Source organism: Trachemys scripta, chromosome 11, assembly GCF_013100865.1.
Source record: "Trachemys scripta elegans isolate TJP31775 chromosome 11, CAS_Tse_1.0, whole genome shotgun sequence".
NCBI classification, from domain to species: domain Eukaryota; kingdom Metazoa; phylum Chordata; order Testudines; family Emydidae; genus Trachemys; species Trachemys scripta.
In genome coordinates this window covers 35,669,459-35,695,072 of record NC_048308.1, presented here as the reverse complement: position 1 = coordinate 35,695,072, position 25,614 = coordinate 35,669,459, and the positions used below count along the sequence as shown (strand labels likewise).

General features: G+C 40.1%; 1 protein-coding gene across 2 annotated transcripts in view; it reads right to left on the bottom strand.

Moving 5' to 3' along the window:
- Positions 1-25,614, bottom strand: part of CERS6 (ceramide synthase 6) — a 215,759-nt gene that overhangs the window by 143,944 nt on the left and 46,201 nt on the right. For both annotated transcript variants that reach the window (XM_034785788.1, XM_034785789.1), the window contains exon 2: positions 5,140-5,245. In XM_034785788.1, coding sequence (XP_034641679.1) covers positions 5,140-5,245 — 106 coding nt within the window. The remainder of the gene's footprint in view (positions 1-5,139; positions 5,246-25,614) is intronic.

Sequence of the window (25,614 nt, the reverse complement as noted above, 5' to 3'; positions counted from 1 at the left end):
ATTATATATATATATATATATATATATATATATATATATATATATATATATATATATATAAATCAGTTTGATGGGTAATATCAATATTTATTTTTAAGCTTTTTTTTTCTATTTTTCATCTCTTTAAATTTTCACAGTTGCACAAAATTAAAGGTGAGTCAGACAAGGGAGTGATCAGACAATTATTTAATGACAGTAGATGCTGAGATTCAAAAAGTTGAAGTTTTATAACCGTTAAAAACACAAATTTTCAACACCACATCAGAATATACAAAATAAATATCCTTAAATCAAACTCTATTAGGTTCTCAGGTAGCATTTTTCTTATGTTTTCTTATTATCAATGGAAATATATTTCTTCAGCAGTGTGTGTGTTTGGTGAATTCAACATTTTCTGACATTTACCAGTAAAAAACTAATCTTTCCACGCCTAGTTATAACTGAAACCTTTTCTGCAACCTCATCTCTAGCACTCCCTGCCTATCAAATGCTATACACTCCTTGAGCAATGGGGCCTGCAAAACTGCTCAGCATGAACCTTGTCTCTTTCATCACTCTGTGTATGTGTAACTGATGTAACTGTTGACATGAACAAGGGGATTGTTCAACTGACACAGAGAAACACATTTTCCTATACATTAATATTCAAAAACTACACTTTCTATTTTTAAAGTGACAGTTTCAAAGGAAGTCACCTTAGCAACTGAGACAGACATGCTCAGTAAAATTAGCTTTAAGTAGTCATTTTCAACAGCAGCAAACATGACTGTTACTACATTGGAGTAGAGGTTACGCTGCATACTGTAGCACGCATAAGGTGAAGGAAAACTGAAATTTACTGGACTTGAGCACTACATGGGAAACAGGGGAAGGGGATACATTTCAAATTGTCTGTTGATGCTCTGTGTACAATATTCCACACTAAGTACATTCCAATGTCACCCATCACATTTTTAAAAAATTATCCTGATAATTCACTCTGTGCATCTGTTTTCCTGGGGATAAGATTTGCTCCAATAAGCCAATTTGATATGGTGGATGAAATGCAAGTGCTGCTATAGTTAAGACTGTGTGAAAGTTTCCATTATATAAACTCCTACAATTCCATGGATTAATAAACCTGAAATAAAATCCCCTCCAGGCTGAAATTTGGTATCTGAGTCCCCAGAAAAGGGAACAAGGGAGAAAAGGGTATTTTTTCTTTAAAGCTGAATTTTAATCAGTTCAGTCATTTGTTTTTCTTTTTAAAAAAGTCATTTGGAGTCGACACCCATAGGGCTTATACAGGCAGAGCATTAACTGTAGCCAGTGAGAGTTTTGCCTGGGTACAACTGTAGCATCTGGCACGTAACAAAAATGACCAACTTGCTGGCAGTGGTTTGTAAGTGTGGCTTGCCAAACAGCACGACCAGGATGCTGGAGTGGGGCCTGGAAATCAGCCCCCTGCTCTGTGCAGTCATGGAACTTAGCCAGACCATCACAACTTGTGGTTCACACCAGACACTGGACTAGTAAGCATGAAAATGATCCCCCAGCACCTGCCAGAGGTTCATCAGCCAGTTCCTTGCCAGAGTGTAAGTATCTACATTTCTTTGCAGCTCTAAGTGGACTCCCCATTCTCCATTATATTCTCACTGGAGCTAGTTCTATGCACCAGCTAACATAACTCAGCAGGAATTAGACTGAATCTTAACACAGAGAAGCCCTGTATTTTTCTACAGGATCTCTAAGTTTATTATTCTAAGACACCTTCCCTTTCCCCCTGAATCTGAGAGGGAGTAGATGTAGTGGGCCTTTCAGACAGGTAGGTGTATCTGATCCACCCTCTGCATGTATGCTGCCAAAATGAGCCAAAGCAATGTGAGCATGGCACCTACGCTTATTAGAAGGGTAGACTACCAAACCAAGAAGGAAATCAGCTCCCCTGACGCAAGATGCGTAGGCAGGCGGCCAGCATCTAGAGCTCTCCAGGCATATTTCATCCTCTTCAACACCGCCTCTGATAACTTTAACCCTGAAAAAATGGCCAGTATAAAATCCTGATTTTGTTCTTTGTGAAAGAGATGCCTGCAAAGCCACAGGCCAGCTGAGATGTGGTGCTATGTTCAGCTGCAGGTTGGTGTTAATGTAAAATGGGAAGAATGACTAAAAGCAGAGGAAAGCTTCCTCTCGTGATATCTGTCCAAACGAAGTGGGCATATGCTAAGCTCTTTAGACGAGGATAACAACACCTGATCATCACTGCATTCTTGCTGCCTAGCCTGATCAGGAGGATCAGACAGCGTCAGAAACTGCTGCTAGGACAATCTGTAAACATTTCACCAACAAAATCCACAAACATGGAAACCCACAGCCTTTATCTGAAGGGCAAGAGAAAATTAGCTGCACAAAGGGGCAAAAATGAGTTTAAGGCTTCCTATCATTTTGCTGTATCCTACAGAATTCCACAAGTTGCAAAAATTCATTGCTAAAAATTATTTTCCTAGCTTTTTCTAATGCGAAGAATAGCCATCACAATACAAATAGATATCAGCCAACCAATAGTGCCCCATCCTTCCCAATTCACCTGAGAGTTGTAAAACCCAAATCCAAATCTGGAACATTGACATGCTAACATTATTGATAAAGAGTAACATTTCCTCACATTTGTCCAACCCCCTCTGCCCTCCCCCCACAAAAAATTAAAATACAAAAATGAATATTAATATAAGCAGCCACATGATACCCATGGAGTATTTTCTATTCCAGTTTTCCTGGTTAAATGTGTAGCTTGGTATGATACTGTCATATTCTAACATGTATGCCATGAAGGGCTTGCCCACGTTGCAAAGCTAGCATGGGTAACAGACTCTTTACATTTGCATTTTCTGCTTTTAACTGTGAAATCTTAACATTGCATTAATAGTTACATAAGAACATAAGAACATAAGAAAGGCCGTACCGGGTCAGACCAAAGGTCCATTTAGCCCAGTATCCTGTCTACCGACAGTGGCCAATGCCAGGTGCCCCAGAGGGAGTGAACCTAATAGGCAATGATCAAGTGATCTCTCTCCTGCCACCCATCTCCATCCTCTGACAGACAGAGGCTAGGGACACCATTCCTTACTCGTCCTGGCTAATAGCCATTAATAGACTTAACCACCATGAATTTATCCAGTTCTCTTTTAAACTCTGTTATAGTCCTAGCCTTCACAACCTTCTCAGGTAAGGAGTTCCACAAGTTGACTGTGCACTGCATGAAGAAGAACTTCCTTTTATTTGTTTTAAACCTGCTGCCTATTAATTTCATTTGATGACCCCTAGTTCTTGTATTATGGGAATAAGTAAATAACTTTTCCTTATCCACTTTCTCCACATCACTCATGATTTTATATACCTCTATCATATCCCCCCTTAGTCTCCTCTTTTCCAAGCTGAAGAGTCCTAGCCTCTTTAATCTCTCCTCATATAGGACCCATTCCAAACCCTTAATCATTTTAGTTGCCCTTTTCTGAACCTTTTCTAGTGCCAGTATATCTTTTTTGAGATGAGGAGACCACATCTGTATGCTGTATTCGAGATGAGGGCGTACCATCAATTTATATAAGGGCAATAATATATTCTCAGTCTTATTCTCTATCCCCTTTTTAATGATTCCTAACATCCTGTTTGCTTTTTTGACTGCCTCTGCACACTGCGTGGACATCTTCAGAGAACTATCCACGATGACTCCAAGATCTTTTTCCTGACTTGTTGTAGCTAAATTAGCCCCCATCATATTGTATGTATAGTTGGGGTTATTTTTTCCAACGTGCATTACTTTACATTTATCCACATTAAATTTCATTTGCCATTTTGTTGCCCAATCACTTAGTTTTGTGAGATCTTTTTGAAGTTCTTCACAGTCTGCTTTGGACTTAACTATCTTTAGCAGTTTAGTATCATCTGCAAACTTTGCCGCCTCACTGTTTACCCTTTTCTCCAGATCATTTATGAATAAGTTGAATAGGATCGGTCCGAGGACTGACCCTTGGGGAACACCACTAGTTACCCCTCTCCATTCTGAGAATTTACCATTTATTCCTACCCTTTGTTCCCTCTCTTTTAACCAGTTCTCAATCCATGAAAGGACCTTCTCTTTAATCCCATGGCAGCTTAATTTACATAAGAGCCTTTGGTGAGGAACCTCGTCAAAGGCTTTCTGGAAATCTAAGTACACTATGTCCACTGGATCCCCCTTGTCCACATGTTTGTTGACCCCTTCAAAGAATTCTAATAGATTAGTAAGACACGATTTCCCTTTACAGAAACCATGTTGACTATTGCTCAACAGTTTATGTTTTTCTATGTGTCGGACAATTTTATTCTTACCTATTGTTTCGACTAATTTGCCCAGTACAGACGTTAGACTTACCGGTCTGTAATTGCCGGGATCACCTCTAGAGCCCTTTTTAAATATTGGCGTTACATTAGCTAACTTCCAGTCATTGGGTACAGAAGCCGATTTAAAGGACAGGTTACAAACCTTAGTTAACAGTTCCACAACTTCACATTTGAGTTCTTTCAGAACTCTTGGGTGAATGCCATCTGGTCCCGGTGACTTGTTAATGTTAAGTTTATCAATTAATTCCAAAACCTTCTCTCGTGACACTTCAATCCGTGACAGTTCCTCAGATTTGTCACCTACAAAAGCCAGCTCAGGTTTGGGAATCTCCTTAACATCCTCAGCCGTGAAGACTGAAGCAAAGAATCCATTTAGTTTCTCTGCAATGACTTTACCGTCTTTAAGCGCTCCTTTCGTATCTCGATCATCAAGGGGCCCCACTGGTTGTTTAGCAGGCTTCCTGCTTCTGATGTAGTTAAAAAACATTTTGTTATTACCTTTGGAGTTTTTGGCTAGCCGTTCTTCAAACTCCTCTTTGGCTTTTCTTATTACATTCTTGCACTTAATTTGGCAGCGTTTATGCTCCTTTCTATTTGCCTCACTAGGATTTGACTTCCACTTTTTAAAGGAAGTCTTTTTATCTCTCACTGCTTCTTTTACATGGTTGTTAAGCCATGGTTCTTTGGCTTCACTTGAAATTATCTTACTTTACGCAGATCAATGTTAAAGCATCATATCACCTTTTATAAAATGAACATGTTAGGTAAATACTGTACCTTTGTAATTGCAGTGAAAACTTTTTCCAGAATAGCATTAGGTTGGGCTTTCTGTGGTCCATTGGCCTGGACTTTAAGACCTAAGGCACAGGGTTTAGCTATAAACCTACAACAAAACAAAGAGGAAAGAAAATCAAATGAGATTCTTCAATTATTTATTGCAGGATCTGTTGTTATCATCAGTGACATGCCATAAATGTTAAAACATTAAAAAGAAGTCATGGTCCCTGTCCTGAAATTTCTACGTCAGACAACTGCAATACACAGAATAATAGTGCAAATGCAAGTATGTAGAGGTGTATGCATCAATGGAAGAAAACATCACAGAATAAGAGCGTTTTAAGGGGGGATTTGAAGAGGGAAAGGTAATGCCATCGAGTACGTGAAATGGGGAGTTGTTCAAAGTACTGGCGGGAGGCATGAAAAAAAGACCAGAACTAAGAGTAGGAGAAGGATCATCAGAAAAGAAGAGCATACAGAAAGAGCAAAACACCATGAGGAGACTGCTGTGTGCAATAGGAATGCGAAACATAATATTTTCTCCTCCACCTTACTGCCTCTTTAATTAACTAGACCCCAGGTTGGCTATGAACACAGAATTGCTTTTGTGCCCTGTGTCAGACACAGCTTTTAACGTCTGACAATCTCAGACTTGCTTGACCAACACAACTCAGTAAATACCAATATACAAACATAAGTGATTTCATCTAATTCAAAATGGTTTGGGACCATTTCTTTGACAGTTCCCAGTAAAAAAGTATATCCTAAAAACTCTTCTGCCAGTGCATGGATCTTCGGCACAGATCCACAAAAGGTAAAACCCGGGCTGGCCTTAAGGAAAATGGCTCCCTGGGTGCCCTTTCTTTTAGTTTTTGAACAGCAGCATGGGACACAAGGCATGAGGACCAGCTCCTGGCCCTGGAGCTTGGCTGGGCTGCACAGGGAGGAGTTTCTGAGCCTGGGGGCTCCCCGAGACATAGAGCCCCCTGACCACCTACCAGGAGGAGAGAGGGTGCATAGCCACCATCCCTGCTGTGGGAATGGGGGGGCCCTGGGGCTGGCCCACTTGCTCCGCAGGGACGAGCCCTGCTGCCTGGACCTCCCCACCAGGCTGGCAGCTCTGGGCAGCATTGCCCTCCCTCCCGCCCGGCTGGCCAGAGTTCCAGTCCTGGGCTTGCCCACACTCACCCCTGCTCTGGCAGCCCAGGAGCACCAGCTTGTGGCAGTCAGACGGCACCCACCTGACCATGTCGCCCACCCGTAAGGCTGGCCCTGGTTAAAACCAATCAATAATTCTGCATAGCTTATAAATAGTTCCTTTTACATAAAACCCATTTTGCATAATATACATAAAGATTAGCTATGTAGCTACATAGCTAAGGAATGGGAACATGCCATGTATTTAAGATAAATTGTTCATATTAATGAGTTCTACTAGTGGAGTTTCTTACATGGCTCAAAGTTCATCTCCTCCTACAAGCTCAAGTCCAACTGTTAACATTCTCAGAAAGACTACAATTATATATACTTTATGATGAGCTCTGCATTTCACCTAATAACATCCTTGCAAATAAAGAGGAAAATATTCCTAGAGTTATTCCATTGCTCATACAAGGCTGCGTTGAGTCATCTGGCTAAAATCCAGGCACTGAAAAATGTATCCCAGTGCAAAAAAAACTACTTAGATGAATTTCAGGACACTACTTAAATGGTTCAAATGTAAATCACAGATCTCAGATTGTAATCTTTCTCTTAGATTGTAAACTCTTTGGAGCTGGGATTATTTTTTTGTTCTGTGTTTGTACTGCACCTAGCAGAAATGGGGCCTGGTCCATGACTGGGGCTCCTACGCATTACAATGATACAAATAATAATAAATAATTGAGGTAAGAGCTGTATTCCACTGCCCCTCGCCGAAACTATCCCATTCCCCAAGCTTCTAGCTGCTTTGTGTTTGAATATACTGAATTGTTCTCAGTTTCCCTTTAAAGACTTTTCATAATATCCTAAAAATTCAACAAAGTAACAAAAAACAGCACACTAAGTAGATAAGAAATAGCTCTGTGTTTATACCGCTGAATATGATTGCAGGCTCTCGCGAGCAAATGTGGAATTCTTATCAATATTTAAACACCATGCAAAGACTGTTTTGAGCAGAAATTGTGTTTTCCTAAAGATAACATAGATGATGAAGAATAAATCTCATTGCACTGATCACAGCAATGATGTTGGTTAAAGAAAACAGATTGGTTTCAGATTCTGGTTCAACCTTCAATAGGTTCACAAGTTTACAGCATGTGCCTCCTTTAAAAAAAAATCTAAAGTAAATAGAAAGTGAGTCAGAAGAAATATGCATTCAAAATAGGTTGTTTACATTTACACTTTCATGGTGCTCTGAGGAACAGTTCTGTCACAAAATATTCATATTTCATCCTGCAACATTTGCATCTGAAAGCAAATGCTAGAGTCTGAAGTCATTTTTGGTAGGTATTCATGGACTTAAAAGAAACCCCCAGTGTGGTCACTTAATTTCCATATTTTATCATTTGACGTGCATTTTCTCTTATATTTATTAGTTTGGATAAAATCTGAATCAGTTGTAGGAATCATATTCTAATCATATTGCCAGTGGCTGCAGCATCAACCAGGAGGAGACAAAGGCTACAGGCAGTGTAAATACATTGCCTTAGGATCTGATCCCTCAACCGCAAAGTCAATGGGAGTTTCACCATTCAGTTCAATGGGAGAGGAGAGTGGAGCTGTAGCTCTTCTGCCTTGACTCATTTTCTACTTATAAAATATAAGTTGTATATCTAAAGTGATGCATTTATCATTTACAAGAGATATGTTAGAACTGCTCCAAAGCCTTTGCCAGAGAACTCATTCAAAGCCTTAACAACAGACTTGTAGGATTGCGCTTGGAGGGACAATAGCACTGGTGCCACTGAAACATCAGGCTTTCAGTCTGTACAGGCCCTGCCCATGGTGTAGATTCCTGGGGCAGAATGCAACAATGGTGTAAACTGCTTGGAATAAATGCAACTGCAGCCATGCTGGTAATACTTGTGCATGGTTACAAACAAACACTAAAATCCTCTAGTCTAGATAAATATTTAGATGGTCAGATATCAGGTCATTTAGAACTTTACAGGTTAAAATTAGGGCTGTTGATTAATCACAGTTAACTCTCGCGATTAACTAAAAAAAAAATTAATCGCGATTAAAAAAATCAATCACCATTCATCACAGTTTTAATCGCACTGTTAAACAATAGAATACCAACTGAAATTTATTAAACATTTTGGATGTTTTTCTACATTTTCATATGTATTGTATTCTGTGTTGTAACTGAAATCAAAGTGTATTTTTAATACAAATATTTGCACTGTAAAAATGATAAACAAAAAAACAGTATTTTTCAGTTCACCTCAGACAAGTACTGTAGTGCATTCTCTTTATGGTGAAAGTGCAACTTACAAATGTAGATTTTTTTTTGTTACATAACTGCACTCAAAAACAAAACAATGTAAAACTTTAGAGCCTACAAGTCCACTCAGTGCTACTTCTTGTTCAACCAACCGCTAAGACAAACAAGTTTGTTTATATTTACAAGAGATAATGCTGCCCTCTTCTTATTTACAATGTCACCAGAAAGTGAAAACAGGCATTTGCATGGCACTTTTGTAGCAGACATTGCAAGATATTTACGTGCCAGATATGCTGAACATTCGTATGCCCCTTCATGCTTCGGCCACCATTCCAGAGGACATGCTTCCATGCCAATAACACTCAAAAAATAATGTGTTAATTAAATTTGTGAATGAACTCCTTGGGGGAGAACTGTATGTCCCCTTTTCTGTTTTACCAGCATTTTGCCATATATTTTCATGTTATAGCAGTCTCGGATGATGACCCAGCACATGTTGTTCATTTTAAGAACACTTTCACTGCAGATTTGACAAAATGCAAAGAAGGTACCAATGTGAGATTTCTAAAGATAGCTATAGCACTCAGCCCAAGGTTTAAGAATCTGAAGGGCCTTCCAAAATCGGAGAGGGATGAGGTGTGACGCATGCTTTGAGAAGTCTTAAAAGAGCAAAACTCTGATGTGGAAACTACAGAACCGAACCACCAAAAAAAAAAAAAAAAATCGATCTTCTGTTGGTGGCATCTGACTCAGATAATGAAAATGAACATGTGTCAGTCCGCACTGCTTTGGATTGTTATCGAGCAAAACCCGTCATCAGCATGGACACATGTCTCCTGGAATGGCAGTTGAAGCATGAAGGGACATATGAATCTTTAGTGCATCTGGCACACAAATATCTTGTGACACTGGCTACAATAGTGCCATGAGAACGCCTGTTCTCACTTTCAGGTGACATTGTAAACAAGAAGCCGGCAGCATTATCTCCTGCAAATGTAAGCAAACTTGTTTGTCTGAGCGATAGGCTGAACAAGAAGTAGGACTAAGTGGACTTGCGGGCTCTAAAATTTTACATTGTTTTCTTTCTGAATGCAGTTTTCTTACATAATTCTAAATTTGTAAGTCCAATTTTCATGATAAAGAGATTGCATTACAGTACTTGTATTAGGTGAACTGAAAAATACTATTTCTTTTGGGGTTTTTTTTACAGTGCAAATACTTGTAATCAAAAATAAATATAAAGTGAGCACTGTACACTTTATATTCTGTGTTGCAATTGAAATCAATATATTTGAAAATGCAGAAAACATCCAAAAATATTTAAATAAATGGTATGTATTATTGTTTAACTGTGCGATTAATCACTATTAATTTTTTTAATCGCTTGACAGCCCTAGTTAAAACCAACGGAGAGCTAATGCAGAATACAGAGCATTTATCTAATATGAGAAACTCCATCAAGAAACTCCACTTAGCAGATGTGCAGCCACATTCTGGAGAAGCCTAATTTCCCAAATGGTTTTAAGGTGCAGCCCAAGTAAAGAGTCTTGCAGTATTCAAGCTCAAGGTGACAAAGGCATAGTTGTCAAAGGAAAGGGGGAAAAGGGTTGCATTCTCTAGCCAGACACAGATGGACTAAAAGCAATGCTGACTACCACTTATCTAATCAGCTAAATGCAGTTGAGGATCTAACAAAACTCATGTGGATATTTATTTCAGAAACTTTATTTCCCACCTCTAATATATGTTTTTAAAGCTTCTGTAGACATCCTCTTATTTCTTGCTAAAGATGCTACTTTTCTGAGAGGCTGGGAATCTTAGCATCTGAATTCAGGAATTATACTAAAAACCATTTAAAATTAAAGAAATTAATTATTTTGATTGCCCTAAGAGAAGGCACAAAACCAGATGAGATTAACTTCACAAGGAAACCAAAGGGAAAGTCAATCAGCATCCAAGCTAATTTTATAAAACCCTTCAAAAGAGGCATCATTTATAAATAGAGACAAAATAGAGAAGGACTGTGGGTGGAATCAAAATAAAAAGAATGAGACAACTTTTTCACTTGTCAGGCTCACAAAGGAATGCACTCTGAGCCTTAATTGCTGATGGCAGCATCCAGAGACACAAAACTAAGTACAAATAAATAAAGTTCATTTCAAAGACAGATTTTCTAAACATTTGAAAAGTTATTTTTTTCCCTTCAGTAAAGTCTCTTGGTTGATTATAAGTGCCAAAGATGGCTTTTGACTACCTACCTCTCAAGTGCGTGAAGAAATGACATTGTTCTGAGATAATGTAAATCAGATGGCAAAGTATTGCACTGCAGAGAGCATATGATGCAAAAATGTGTTCAATTTGTAAGAGTCAAAAGCTGGTTAAAATAGCCAGAGGGACTAAAACTTTACAAGGTGTAACTCCAGCAAGCTTCAGACTGATATGATCTTCACAGAACTCTCTGTGAGCCACTTGGAAATACAATCTTAAAATGACAGCCTTGCTAATTAATATGCTGGGGGGGAAATATAGTAAAGGGCGACCAGATTATTAGCCTAAAATTAAAAAAAGAGGAGCCTAACGTTCAGTTACGCGCACTGTCCAAGACAGGATATATGCTCTAGATCAGGAAATGTTCTTTGATCTTTAAAAACAAGGGACCGAAATAAAGGGAAAAAATACATTTCTACTGTGCTTATTACAACCATAAAAGAAACAGGAACTACTTTAGGAATGTGTTCAGCCCCCATTACTGCAGTGTCTGAGTGCCCGACAAACTTTCATAATTTCCTTAGCAAATACTTAGTAATTTCTATAGACTCTATTGGTTTCATGCCTAAATTCTATAGAATGTTTCCACAAAGGACAGCAAGACATTCTGGGAAGTTGTACAGTGTACACAGTCTGTTGCTGTCTAAATCACTCAAGGCATGGTTTGCTATTTGGCTGCTATGAAAGCATATATGGCAAAAAGTGAGTTTGTTAAAGCTTAAAATTTCACGATAGTCTCTATCCTGGCATGGCCTCGTTTTTATTCCCCTGCTCTTGAGAAAGTTAAAACATGTTTATGAAATTTAATAATGGATTGTTAATCTAAAATTGGGGACTAAATTCATGTATTAAAAATGGTAACATGAAGGATTACTGCAAATCTAACAGTAGTGTTTTGCATTGCATACCTGCAATGTTAAATATTTGTGTACAACAATCCACATGTGTGCAGGAAGAGCTGGGTGAATAATTGATTTTTTTATAAAAATACTTGAATAGGCTTTGGGACACAGAGAGAAAGTAAGAATCACTGTACGGCATGTGATTAGGGTTAGGGTCCTACTGCAATAAGTATTTAAATTATTACAAAGTAGAACAGCTTCAACGGAAGAGATTAAGAAACAGGAGTGCCAGAAGTCCCTAGAAATGTGGGGGGGGGAGCACCAGTGCCCAAACCATGGCCCTGCCCTCGCTCTGCCTCTTCATGCTGAGGCCCCACCCACACTCACTCCTCTCCCCCCATCCATCACTCACCCTTAAGGCAGGTAACAAGTGGGAGGGCATATCCCTCCCATGTTTTAAAATGATGGAGCCATGGCCCTCTATCCCCCCCTGTTCCGGCACTGCAGTTAAGAAAGCCCTAACCCAAAATAATCTATAGCCCAGTGGTTGGGGCACTTTCCAAGTTCAAAACCCTGAACAACATGAAGAGGAGTGGAAAACTGAACACAGGTCTCGTACATCAAAGTGAGTGTCCTAACTATCGGGCTAAACGTCACAAGGTAGGCAGTGTTGTTTCTTCCTTCTCCTTCTCCAGGCATTTTGTGAAACTAACCAATAAAAACAAATTTGGCTGAAAACTATTTGGCAAATTTATGAAGAGTTTTGAATCAACCGAAACTGTGTTTTTCAACAAATACACTATTCATCCAAAATTTTTCACCCAGCTGTGTGTGTGCACTTTACTCATGTGCATTTGGAGCATCTAGTGACATTTAAGCGCTTTTTACTGCAGTGTTTTGCTACCAAAAAAAGTCAAGGAATTCAAACTGCACCTCTCTCACTTTTGCCTCCACTGCAGATTATGCCCTGTTTTCCAAGGTTAAAATGTTTATAAAGTTTAACCAGTGGTGTCCTAAATTTTTGCTGTCAACTGTCTTAAAAAAAAAAAAAAAGCTTTATCAGTGATCTGCATGTCATCACTATGTTCTTTGTGATAAAGCTTTAACCTGTATTCCTAAACCAAACATCAGAATTCAAGCTTAAAAATTCTAATGCCAGTGTTTTCCCAAATGAATGTATTCAGTTATTCAGTGAGGCAGATTCTGCCACTTTTACAATTGCTGTGTGGCACCTTACTCCATAAGCACAGTAGAACCTCAGAGTTATGAACACCATAGTTACAAACTGACTGTTCAACCACACACCTCGTTGGGAACCAGAATTATGCAATGAGGCAGCAGAGACCAAAAAAACGAGTACTGTACAGTACACTACTGTGTAAATCGTAAACTACTAAAAAGGGGAAAGTTCTAAAAAAGATTTGATAAGGTAAGGAAACTGTTTCTGTGCTTCTTTCATTTAAATTAAGATGGCTAAAAGCAGCATTTTTCTTCTGCATAGTAAAGTTTCAAAACTGTATTAAGTCAATGTCCAGTTGTAAACTTTTGAAAGAACAACCATAACGTTTTGTTCAGAGTTACAAACAACCTCCATTCCCGAGGTGTTTGTATTTCTGAGGTTCTCCTATAATTCCAATAAGTCAGTGGGACGACTCAGAGTCCGGTACAGTGCAATGCGAATAAGACATCAGAATCTAGCCCACTCTCTGCCTTCTTTTAATCCTGAGTCCAAGGTAATTGCAAGCCAAATTCTCAATTCAATTAATGTCAGTGAAGTTGCACTAGGGTAAATGAAAGGAGAATTTGGCCCATTATGTACCAAATTAAGCCTCAGACCAGAATGGAGGTGAAACCACATTTAAACCAAGTCCAGACCATGGATTCTAACTTTGTTTTAAAAGCAGTCTGGCTCATTCACAGTAGCCAGCCGAACTGTTTTTACTATCAGTTCAGATAATGCAGACCTGAGCTCAGTGTACAGTGTCTGAGTGGGAAGCACTCGGCCTCTGCATTCCAAAATTATTTTGCACTCAGTTTAAATATGTCAAGTATTTTACAGGTACTGTATAACATCTGAAGGCAGCCCCAGATTGCACTTTGACTCTGATGTAGGTGACATCTCATAGCTATTTACCATAGTACCAAAAAAGCTTTACAGAATGCAGGAAATGGAAGGGACATAAAGTGACTTTGAATATGTCACATACTCCTAACAAAACAGCATTATTAATATCTACTGTTCTTATACACACCCAGAATACCTGCAGCAAAATTAGGGTCTTCACTAGACTGTGAACATGGGGAAATATTTCCCCAGAAGAAAATAAACAGAATTGCATTTGATTAGCTTCACTTTTCGATAACTCCTTCTCATTTTTGATCTTCTTGCACTTTAAAATTGCTGAGCTAAAGGAATGCAGTTCTGGTTTTGAGAGGGGGGGAAAGAAGCAGAAGGAAGGAGGGAAGTGATTGCTTTCTCTTCTTTATGTCCTTGTTCATTGCTGCTCTGGAAGGAGCTAAATAAATATCACTTTCCCTTCACAGAGTATAACAGCCACAATGCTTGAATAAAGGGAGACAAGAATGTCTTCCTTATCAACAGACAGCAACCCTCAGTCTGTACTCTGTCAAAGCGCCCCCTGAATTCACTGAAAGCTTTGCCTGAATAAAAATTGGAGAATTGGACCCTTAAATAACAGATGCCATAGCCACATTTTGTATTCTGAAAGCTGCTTTTCCACAGTCTTATGATTACAGTGCATGTCACGGTGATAAACATCCCTCCTGGTGAGCTGGAGAGATATCTCTAAAAAGTTCTTCTGCAGAAATATGAATGGACCAGTTCCTGTGCTGATGTAAACTGGTATAGTCTACACCACTGAGAATCTCACCCAATGTCACTGCACAAAGAACAAGGTTTTGTTTTTAAAAACAAACAGGTATGCCTCACCATAAGGGTATGGTTGATTTATGTGAATCTCTCTCATTTCCTTCTACTGGGTAACAGTGATCCTTATTAGTTGCTCTAACCCCTCTTATCTTAGTGCCACTTATCGCCACAAATTACATGATTTGAATCCCAGGGTTAACTAGAAATGTTTGTATTGACCCTCATAATCCTTTAATACTGATGTTCATTAGCAGTAGCGAAATCTGTATTTAACAAATAATTTTAGATAATCAAAGGGGGGAAAGGCCTGGGGTGAAATACCCTGATTCTTCCAATATGATTTTCTGTAACGTATTAAACTACAGACTCATCTGTTGATGGGGCTTAAAGGTTGTCAGATAAAATGAATCTGACTTTATGGAGCACTTGTTCTCCCAATGCCTATACATAATACTCATAAAACTTCCATTACAAAATGTGACTTGTGGCAGAGAGATGTTTTATTGTGGGACCACAAAAATTAAGATCCTATCTTGAAATACAACTTCCATTTCAGACCTTCCAAGAGCTATAAATGATTTCACCACCTGACAATCTACTCATCTTTAAACAATTTCGCAAATATGGGATTATTGATTAGACTGTTTATGCAATGCATCTAGGTCAGAGCCCTGCATAAAACAAATACAATGTATTGTTAATTGCTCTGCAGTACATACATTCATCTGCTGCCATGAGAGGTCTAATTATGCCAGTAATTTCATTCAACAAAGATATATTTTAATGGTATTTTAAGTACCCAGGTAACACTTTCCCCTAGCTTTCTGTAGGTGGGACACATGGCTAGTTTTCACCTACAGTTCTTCCATCTGACTCCATATGTAGTTTTTCCTTATACTTGCAATTAGGAGATTCCCAGATGGTCCAAGGTACAACTCTCTCAGACCACATTTAGGTCAAATGTACTGCCTAACTACACAACTCTATTGTTAGACAGCATGTCAGATTGTTTTTTTTCAATTCAAAACTCACACACAGAGGTGTCTCTTTAATTAAACTAAATATAAAGCTTCCTATTATTGTACTTATTGTTCCATATTGTTTTTGTTGAAAACCATATTATCCAAGTTTCGTAATATTAGTATTTCTTTAAAAGAAGGGATGTGACAGAAGAGAAGGAAGAAAAAAGTTCTCCAAACCAGGATAAAAAGCTGGGCATATTTCTTAGGACTCTCCAGTTACAATAAGGAAATTAAGAATTCCTTCATTATCAATTTATGCACTTTGAATGTGAGTGGCATAACATAAATCTCTCTTGTAGCATCTTGATACAGTGCTTCTAAAATTAAAAAAATAAATAAAAAACCAGTAGCCACCTGTAGTCACTGTTCTGTACACATAGCCTTTTTGGAGTTTATCAGCAACATTAAAGACAGAGGTTAGATCCTGCTAGTCCAAAGGTGCTCAAAAATGATCTCTGACTTTTTATCAGTGTTGGGTCTATGACAATTATGCTGTTTGCATTCTGTCCAGTAGAAGGCAGTGATACAATATACACTAGCAGAGCTGTGCAAATGTACATTATATAAACATTTTATTCAATAAATTCACATACGGTAGTTTATATAAATGGGGGATTGAAGAAAGTATTCAAGTAATTTGAAAAATAAAACAACTTTAAAAAAAATGACAATATTAGTTGACCAACTGTACACGTTACCCAGTTTATAGAAAGGGGTTTTCTTTAAACAATCCAAAATTATTGTTAATTATTGAACTAATTTGTTCAGATATTACCTTTTTCACTCTGCGTGTCCTATTCATATCCTCATCCATTTAACCAGAAATCTAATGTTTTTATTCTATGGCACAAGATACCAACCCCAAGATTTTTACACAGGAAAGTTGTGACTATCCTTTCTCCATTTTAACTATGGAGTAAACCAAAGACATGCAGGACATTAAGAAAGAGTCCTAAAAATGGAGGCGCAACCAACTTCTTTTTTAGACTGAGATATGAGATGGAAAGTCTACTATAAATTAATTAGCACATTACTTTTCAGTGCCGGAAGACAACACAGTAGCTATTATCTAGCTCTATTGTATTTCCTGCCACAGACTGCAACAAAAACCATCCACTGAATTCGTGTTCAATTAATGTTACAATGGGCTTGGGACCAGATTATACATGTAAAAAATTCTAACCCCATATTAGACTCTTAACACATGAAAAATCATCTTAAATATATAAAATTTTAATCCTGTGTTTATCATTATTAAGCCTACCATAAGAGTCACAAGCATAATGCAGAAGTCTCAGCAGAGAGAGATAAATAGACCCAGGAAAACAGTAGCAATTGGCAACATATACATTTGGATTCTTTTTTAAACGGACTACTCCTAACAAATGATAAAACCATAATTCCATTTAGAAACAATATGTTTTGAGTGTTGCGCCGTACGGCAGGAATGTTTCTAAACATTGTTCAATTTTTAATTTAAACCTTTCAATTTAACTATACTGAGACAAGTGACCTATCTGCTCTGTAACCTTGAGACATCTCCCAGGAGTTCAGAGATGTGAATTATTTTCAGTTTCTGATTTACTAGTATGATTTTTTAGTCTCACATGAACTTTTTTCATATCTCCTTCCTGTCTTGGTAAAGTAATGACACTTTTTTTTTTTTTTTGGTCTAGCTATACTGCATTTCAATGGCTAACATTTTATTCCTCTAAAAAAAGTATCTTTCCATAAAACACAGCCCCACTGTATCAATACTAGGTAACACTCTCTGTTACCCCATTTGTGTTAAGCACAGAGGGCATGATACTCCCATCAATTACACCAGGTTTGCATCGGTTACATCAGCATCAGCAAGAATAGAATCAGACGAGTATGTTTCTGATATTTTTATGCAATGCATTTGTTGAACACAGTTGGAACCACTCCATCTTGACTCTAACTCCTACTAATAAGGGACTCCTCGCTCCTCATTACCGGCCAAATCCTCTTAGCAGAGCCCACGGCCTGAAAAACAGGCTTGTGCTGTCAAGGAAATGTCTGAGCCCAATCTGAAGTAGCCAGCATGGAATCACTCTAAGGCTGCTACTGCAGACTTTGGGCAGGAACAGGGACCAAGCCCACTGTTCCCCTATGCAGAGTTTGGGGCCAGTGGATCCATGCTATGCATAAACACATGGGGCATGGCCCAGGTTTGCAGCATGCACTGCTTACCAAGTCCCCAAGCACACTGTGAACATGGCATTTCCATGATGGTTGGGGCCTTCTACACCCTTAGAAAAGGCCAGGGGATTTTGCCTTCTGCAGATGCATTAGGAGAATTTGTTTGAGTCTTCCCTGAAATGCATCGATCTCCTCTGCTGTGTAGTGAACTGTGGCTACATACAAGGACCAAAGACCAGCAAGGACCAGAAACCACCAAAGCCACAATCCCTTAACACTTGCACTATGGCAGTAACTCTACTGAGTTACTACAGTAACTTAGCAAGTTAAAAGGCTGCAAAAGTTGCTAAGGCCAACCAATAAAGGAAGACATAACACAAATTAAGCCACTGTATTACAACTAGACAACCCTGTGTAAAATGGACCCTTTGTTAAACCTCTGATTATTTTCTATACAGGGTTTGTTTTCCTGAAGAGTAAGGAGAAAAAAAGTACATATGGGAAAGCAACACCCCTCTCTCTCTATTGCTATTTTGAAAAGACATATTGTCCTTTCCAGAGATGGATCAGAGCAGATTTTCTCTCCTCACTTGCATTCAGCTCTCTAAAGAGCAGATTGCTTTCAGGGATATGTAACTGATGATATTCTGACTTGTCAGGATGTTTTGTTTTATAAAACAATCTGTTCCATGCAACTAACGAGGGCATATCTATCTAAATTACTCTAGCTTCCCAGATGAGCCAAAAGCAGAGATGGCTTGTTTCTGAACAGATAGTCAAGATTGGAAGTTTTTCTAAAAAATATGCTCTAGGAATTATTTTGAGGAAGTGCTATGGCCTGTGTTACACAGGGGGTTAGTCTAGATGATCACAATGGTCCCTTCTGGCCTAGGAATCTATGAACGATATCTACGACCTACACAGCGATTTTTTTTGAGGCTGACCCATTTAATTCAATAGGTCCCAATTTGAAAATGTTTCAAAACGTGTTTGTTTTTTTTAATGTGAACAATAAAAGTCCATTCACCAGGACTCTTCATGAGACAAACTTAGCAGTAGCATAAGTCCACTGACTTCACTGGAGTTGTGCCTGCTTATCCAGTGTTAAATCTGGTGCATGATGTTCTGATGCTCTCTACTTTGGTATAAACAACAGGTAGTACCTGTACCCCCCTGTAGCTCAGGTGTGAGCCCTAGCCTGGTTAACTCAGCCTTCACCACTCTCAGAGAGATACGTGGAGTTCCTTGCAGTTTACTATGTGTATTGGGGAGCAGGATGCAACTTTTGCATGCAACATTTAGAAACTATGGGTCTGTCTGTCTACTCGGGATAAACAATAAGGATCCCAGCACACAATTCACAGAGCACAATTCACGATTGCCCCGATGTTCTTGTGCAGAATGCAGTATATCCATCACCTGACTGGTGCTGACTTGTGAGACGTCCTGCCCATGCCAAGAATGGCACTAGTTCAGTGAGGCGTGAAGTGATTCCTGCGTGTACACATTTTGGGAAGAGCTTTGAGATCCTTCAGAATAAAGAAGCTAAGGGGCAAATCCTTTCTCTACCTCCATGGATTCCAAGGGCCCTACCTGCGGCAGAACCAGGGTTGTCCTGCTGCGCAGCGGGGGAAGAATCCAGAGATGCACAGAACAAAGATGTACTCCCCACAGTGAGTGCCAACCACTCTCCCATTTGGGGACAGGACATGGGGTTAGAGATGAGGGCACTGGGGGTGGAGGTAATCAGCAGCTCCAATGGCTACTGCAATCCTGCGAATGTAGCTGTGGCAGTGGAGAAGCTCAGCTGCCACTCTGCCAGGGAAAAGGATTCCTCTATCCATCTACAGTTGTACCCAGCACACAGCCTGGTTACTTAGATTTTGCACTGGGCATTGGTTTTGGCTCTAACAATTTAGAGGTCATGTGTGTTATTTGGAAAATGTACATCCTTTTCTCTGAAATTAGTCACCGGTTCGGTGCACTGCTGCATGACTGCAGTCTGTCTCTTTCATACAGAATGAGAGAGGAGCACGGCACTGCGCTTGAGGGGGAGCCCATGAACCCCTGGGGAGAATTCTCCACCAGCACATTGAAGGCAAACTTGGGCTGAGTCCTCTGCCTCTGACTGAGTTTTCCATTCTCTGGTCTCTAAACCATCCCTGTCAGAGAGGATGTCTCCCTAAGGTTCTTACTTCTGGAGAGCAAAATTTGTTTTGACTTTGGAATGGACAAGATTGCATCAAATGGCAGGTATCTTACATAAGTTTCCCAGGCCAGTTACTCCACCACACCCCAACAAGGTCTTCGCCGCACATCCTCCCGTTCAAATTATGCAAGCTGAACACTGTGCTATTACTCCATATACACTGTATAAAGTACAGGGACAAAGTATAAGCATCTTGAGCAAAATGCAGCTTAATACCTTTGTTTGATGCGTGGCGTTTCCTCCCTCCTTGGTCAAGGTTATAATAAAGCATGTGTGCTTAAATGGGGGAAAGCGGAGTCCTTCTCAACGAGCACTTAGACTAGGGCTGATGAAAAACAACAATTCCATTTTACAAAGTATTTGCAGGTTTTGAAATCTGTTTTCATTCCACATAGGAACAAAAATGAGGCCTTTCAAAACATGAAATATGAGAGCACGACTCATTTCTCTCTCTCTGGTTCTCACCAGAAATGCTATCCTGAACCTCAAAACCATTTCCAACAACACTTCATTGAAATTGATGCATTTCCGCAGAACATTTCAATTTTTACTAAATGGGATTTTCCAGTGGAAAAGTGTTCCGTTAGAAAATTTCTGACCAGCTCTCACTTATGCCTCTGCTTATAAAGGCTGGTGGGGGGAGGATATATTTTGTGGGAGTCCTCTCAAAATACTGATAGCACAGCACATTCTTAAAAGGATACTTCACTTTTTATTTAGCAAACACAAATGTTTCACCTCAGCAGGAAAAAAAATGGGAGCTTGTTAGTCAATGGGAACTTCTCCTGAAAAGAGGAAAAGCAGAAGTAGGCGCAATATATGCGACATACACCATAATTAGCACCTGCAACCAAAAAGCTGAACTGTTAGAACTGCAGAGGCTCATTCCCTACATGAAGGGTTGCACTATCAAGGGGATATGGGGCAGTGTGCAGCACAATCATTAGTTTCTTTTCTGTTGTTAATTAAAGCTGTAGGAAAGGGAAAATATGCTCATCTAAAGTTCTGATGCAAAACTGGCATGATTAATTAAACACAAAAATTTACAAGGAACTAACGATCATTGGACACATTGCCTCAGAAGCTTGTTAGGATACAGACCATTGTATTGATAGAACATGCAATCCACTGACACTTGCTAGCAAATAATGGTGTGATTCTACTTCCACTCTGATATAATAAGAAAGGCAGCCCCCTTCTAAAAGATTAGAGGAAATCCCTTCAGAACACCAGACCCACATACACAACAGCAGCTCATTGCAGTAGTTTCTTACCCTCCTCTGCGAGGTCATGGTTTTCTCACATGCACTTTTTTTGCATTTCACAATAAAGTTTTCAGGTGGTTTTTGTAATTCCACATGCAGATGCCATCAACAGACATGTCAGCTGGATGGGCTTGATTTGGTGAGGAGCCAGTCAAGTGGGATGAGTTCTTTATTTGATTTTTATATAGTTTTGGTACTAGGGAGAAAATCTCATGCCAGACTGGCAATTCTCCCACAAGTTCTGCTCAAACAGACTCACAGAAAGAAAACTTCAGTTAAAATGCAAGCACCATTTCTGTTCAGTGTGTCCTGATTAAAATTTCTCTCGGCAGAACTTGAAGCTTTTCAAAATAGCAATAGAACACTCTCTATGGAGCAGGAGATACTTAGCAGGACTTATCTGTTGTCACCACTCTCTGTAAATGTGTCACTCCTTCACGGTAAGAACACGGAATGCACTTTCCCTTCAAAACTTTTTGTTTTTCCTGCTTTTTCAGTAAAACTGAGCCAGTTATTTTTACCTTCAAAAGGGGAACTTAGAAGCCGCAGCCAGATGCAGAGCGGCGTAGGGCTAAAGGCAGCAGCCCCCAACCTACCCCAGCTAGGAGCAGCGCAGGGCTGATACCAGCACGCCCGAAGCCAACAGCGGTGTGGTGCTGATGCCGGCAAACCTACCCCTCCCCCCCCACAAGCTAGGAGTAGCGGGGGAGCTGAAGCCGGGAGCCCCAGCGCCCCCCCTCCCAAAGCTGGGAGCAACACTCCCCCCGTACACAGCCCCAAGCTACCCTCTGCCTGCACCCTGAGCAGTTTTCAAACTTTTTGAATTGAATCCCCACACTGAGTTATATTTTTTGGTTGCGTCCCCCCACAGCCCAGACTAGGGTAGCCAACTTTCTAATGGCACAAAATCGAACACCCTAGCCCCGCCCCCTGCCCTGCTCCTCTGCTCAGGCCCTGCCCCCCGCTCACTACATTCCCCCTCCCTCGGTGGCTTGCTCTACCCCACCCTCACTCACTTTCACTGGGCTGGGACAGGGGCTTGGGGTGTGGAAGGGGGTTCCAGGCTGGGCGGTGGGGCTGAGGGATTCGGAGTCTGGGAGGGGGCTGCGAGTTGAGAAAGGGAGTTAGGGTGTGGGAAGGGGTGACGGCTCTGGGCGCTGGCTCTGGGGTGGGGCCAAGGATGAGAGGTTCGGGGTGCAGGAGTGGGCTCCAGGCTGGGGGGCTCTGAGGGCTGGGGGAGTCTGAGGGCTGAGCTCTTGCCCCTCCCCCCCAAACAGAAGTAAAACTATACCTATGCCCAAGGGTCCCCCTGAGTTATCTGCCCCCACTCCCACTGGGCCCTGGCATTTTTATAGCATGTTGAGGGGGGCCTCAGCAAGAAAAAGGTTGAGAACCCCTGCTGTAGGGGATATCCTCAAAGCTGGGGAAAACAGAATGCTCCCTCTGTGCTGCCCTGGAGGGAGCCCCCAAGGAACAGTGTTTTGTAGCGTCAAAGGGTTGTGCAGTCTCTCTCTGCCCTGCTCTGTGCTACAATGGAGAACTGCACTGGAGAACTGCATTGGAGAACACTGCAGCCTCTGTGACTCCCCTCACTCTGCAAGCATGGACTTCACAGTTTTCAAGGCATTGCAGCACAGTGCAGGGCACAGACAGACGCACAACAAAAGGGAGATTCCAGGGTGGGCTGGGGAGCAGTCACATTATGGCCAATGAGTCCATTTCTGTGTAGATCAACTGTTAAAATATCTCACCACATATCTTGGGGAGTGGGGGGAGCAGGAATCCTATAGCAGAGGTGATCTGCCCCCAGAGAAAGGAGCATTCGGTTTTCCCCAAGTCTGGTGCGTGTCCCCTGAACAAAGCTGTTAATGGCACAAAGGCTCAGGATTTGGCTCTAAAACAGAGGGCCTCACCAGTTGTGGTCATTAACATTCCCATGACACCTTTTTTTTCCTCCAAGTGTATGGGACTCAGCCTCAGTGTTATGGCCAAATTCCAAACTGGACAATTACTTCAGCCTGCCTAATTTCTCCCTGCAGTTTATATTGGATACAGTCTTTACTTCTGGTCCCTCCTAAACTGTTGTGGTGCTCATGTGCACTGTGAAACAGTTGTCCTGTTTCATGCCAGAGCTGCCTGCATTTCAGTTGTGAATGAACCATTCCCTTGAGTAGCTTGTGTAACAGCACAAGACCCTTTTCCTACAAACACTTTTGCTTTGAGTAACTTTATGGAGGGGGACTACTAACATGCATAAAGTTACTTATATAGATTCACTGTGTACATTTGCAAGATCAAAGCCTCAGCTTTTAAAAGGCTTTGGAATCTTTTAGGATGAAAAGCAAAGCACTTTATAAATATGGTGTTTTGTCCTGACAAAACTGTCACTGTTAAGTGCCTTTCACACTTTGGATGCTATATATGGTAAGTGAAGAATGTTTTCATTAGAGATCAATTTTTAGGGAATAAAACTTGGTCACAGAAATTTGCTTAGGGGTAAAATGCGACCTACAAGTTCCTTGGTCCAGGAGTATTTTCAGAGGGGAATAAAGTATTTGCCTTTATTAAAGTCTCTGAAAGATAGGTAGAATAAGAGGAGATTTAATAGATACAGCATTTGCAGGCTCACCAGTTTATGTGACAAAGACAAGCATGCAATTTTAAGTCAACCAACCACATTAGGTTTTTCTGTACGCTGCTCACCAAGCAGTGGTGTTGAAAAACTGTCAATTTTGCAAAGCTCTTGCTTTGGGGAAGTCATCGATTTTTCAAGATCAGTGAACAGTTTAATACAACAACATGACTGACCTATGCTGCTTTACTATTGTAAGTCTGGTTGTTGGTACTGGGCTGCTGGCATTTTTTAAAAGAAAATTTAAGATACGTGTGAATAGGTGCCTTTCATGTATTCCTCTAAAAGTAGGTTTGAAAAGATTAGATTTTTCTCAGTAAATGTCATTTTCAAGGTACACTCATAAACCATTGAAAAAATATTTCCATCGACAATAACTGAAATGTGGGAATAGGCAAAGTAAGAAAAATGGTGCTTGAGAATCTAGCACAGTTTGATTTAAGGATAGAGTTTGATTTTTATATTCTGATGTGATGTTGATAATTTGTGTTTTAATGGTTATAAAGCTTTAACTTTTTGAATCGCAACATCTGTTATTAAATAATTGTTTTCTTTATGCTCCTACTGTCTGACCTCTCCATAATTTCCCATAATTGAGAACATTTAAATTGATAAAAATAAAAAAAGCTTAAAAATAAAAATAAACATCAATATTATCCATCAAAATAAAAAAAGAAAAATCTAATTCTCCCACAACTATCTAAACCAAGTCCCCACACTGTGTAAAGTAGGGGTCAGCAACCTTTCAGAAGTGGTGTGCCGAGTCTTCATTTATTCATTCTAATTTAAGGTTTTGCATGCCGGTAATACATTTTAATGTTTTTAGAAGGTCTTTTTCAATAAGTCGATAATATATAACTAAACTATTGTTGTATGTAAAGTAAATAAGGGTTTTAAAATGTTTAAGAAGCTTCATTTAAAATTAAATTAAAATGCAGAGCCCCCTGGACCGGTGGCCAGGACCCTGGCAGTGTGAGTGCCGCTGAAAATCAGCTCACGTGCCGCCTTTGGCACGCGTGCCATAGGTTGCCTACCCCTGGTGTAGAGTCAAAAATCTCACCCCCTTTCTGAGATTTCTCTCTGTAAACAAAAACATCAATAGTACCAAAAGTTTAGCTCCAACTTTCTCCTCAGGCATGGGATGCTCCTAGGATTTTTTCTCAACCCCCAACCAAGATCCTCTCTATTCAAAGAGCCACTTACTGAGTCCTACCTCCCTTGTATCCATGTGGGGTAGGAAGCCAGCTGCCTCAGTGAGTCAACAGAGCCCACAGAATCAAACACCTGTTAACAAGGTGGGGTTGTTTCAGATTCCTGTCACCATCAGTTTTGAGAAATTTTAGTGGATAGGAAATTGGGTGGTACCCCTTTAAATATTGTGTGTTCTCTAGTGGGCTTCTCTGTATTCAAGTTTCAGAAGCCACCAGTAGCACAGTAGTATTTATATGTTGTATAGTTAGCAAACACAACTATTTGGACCCCACTGTGCCCATGTAGTTCCTTCATATTATGCTTCTTGTGTAAAGAGCATCAGATGCAATGGAAATCAATGCAAATCACTGCAGGAAATTTGCAAAGAGATATGAAAAAAAAAAGTAGGCAGTATAGGCCTATATCTACTTCAGGAGTGCCAATTCAATGGTTATTTGACACTCTGCATGCTTTTGTCATGTCTGCTGTTATTTTTTTCCTCATCTTTCTCTTTCCTAGTACAGGAGGGAGGGTAGTGTTTGCAGGTGTTTGGGAAAGCAGCAGTC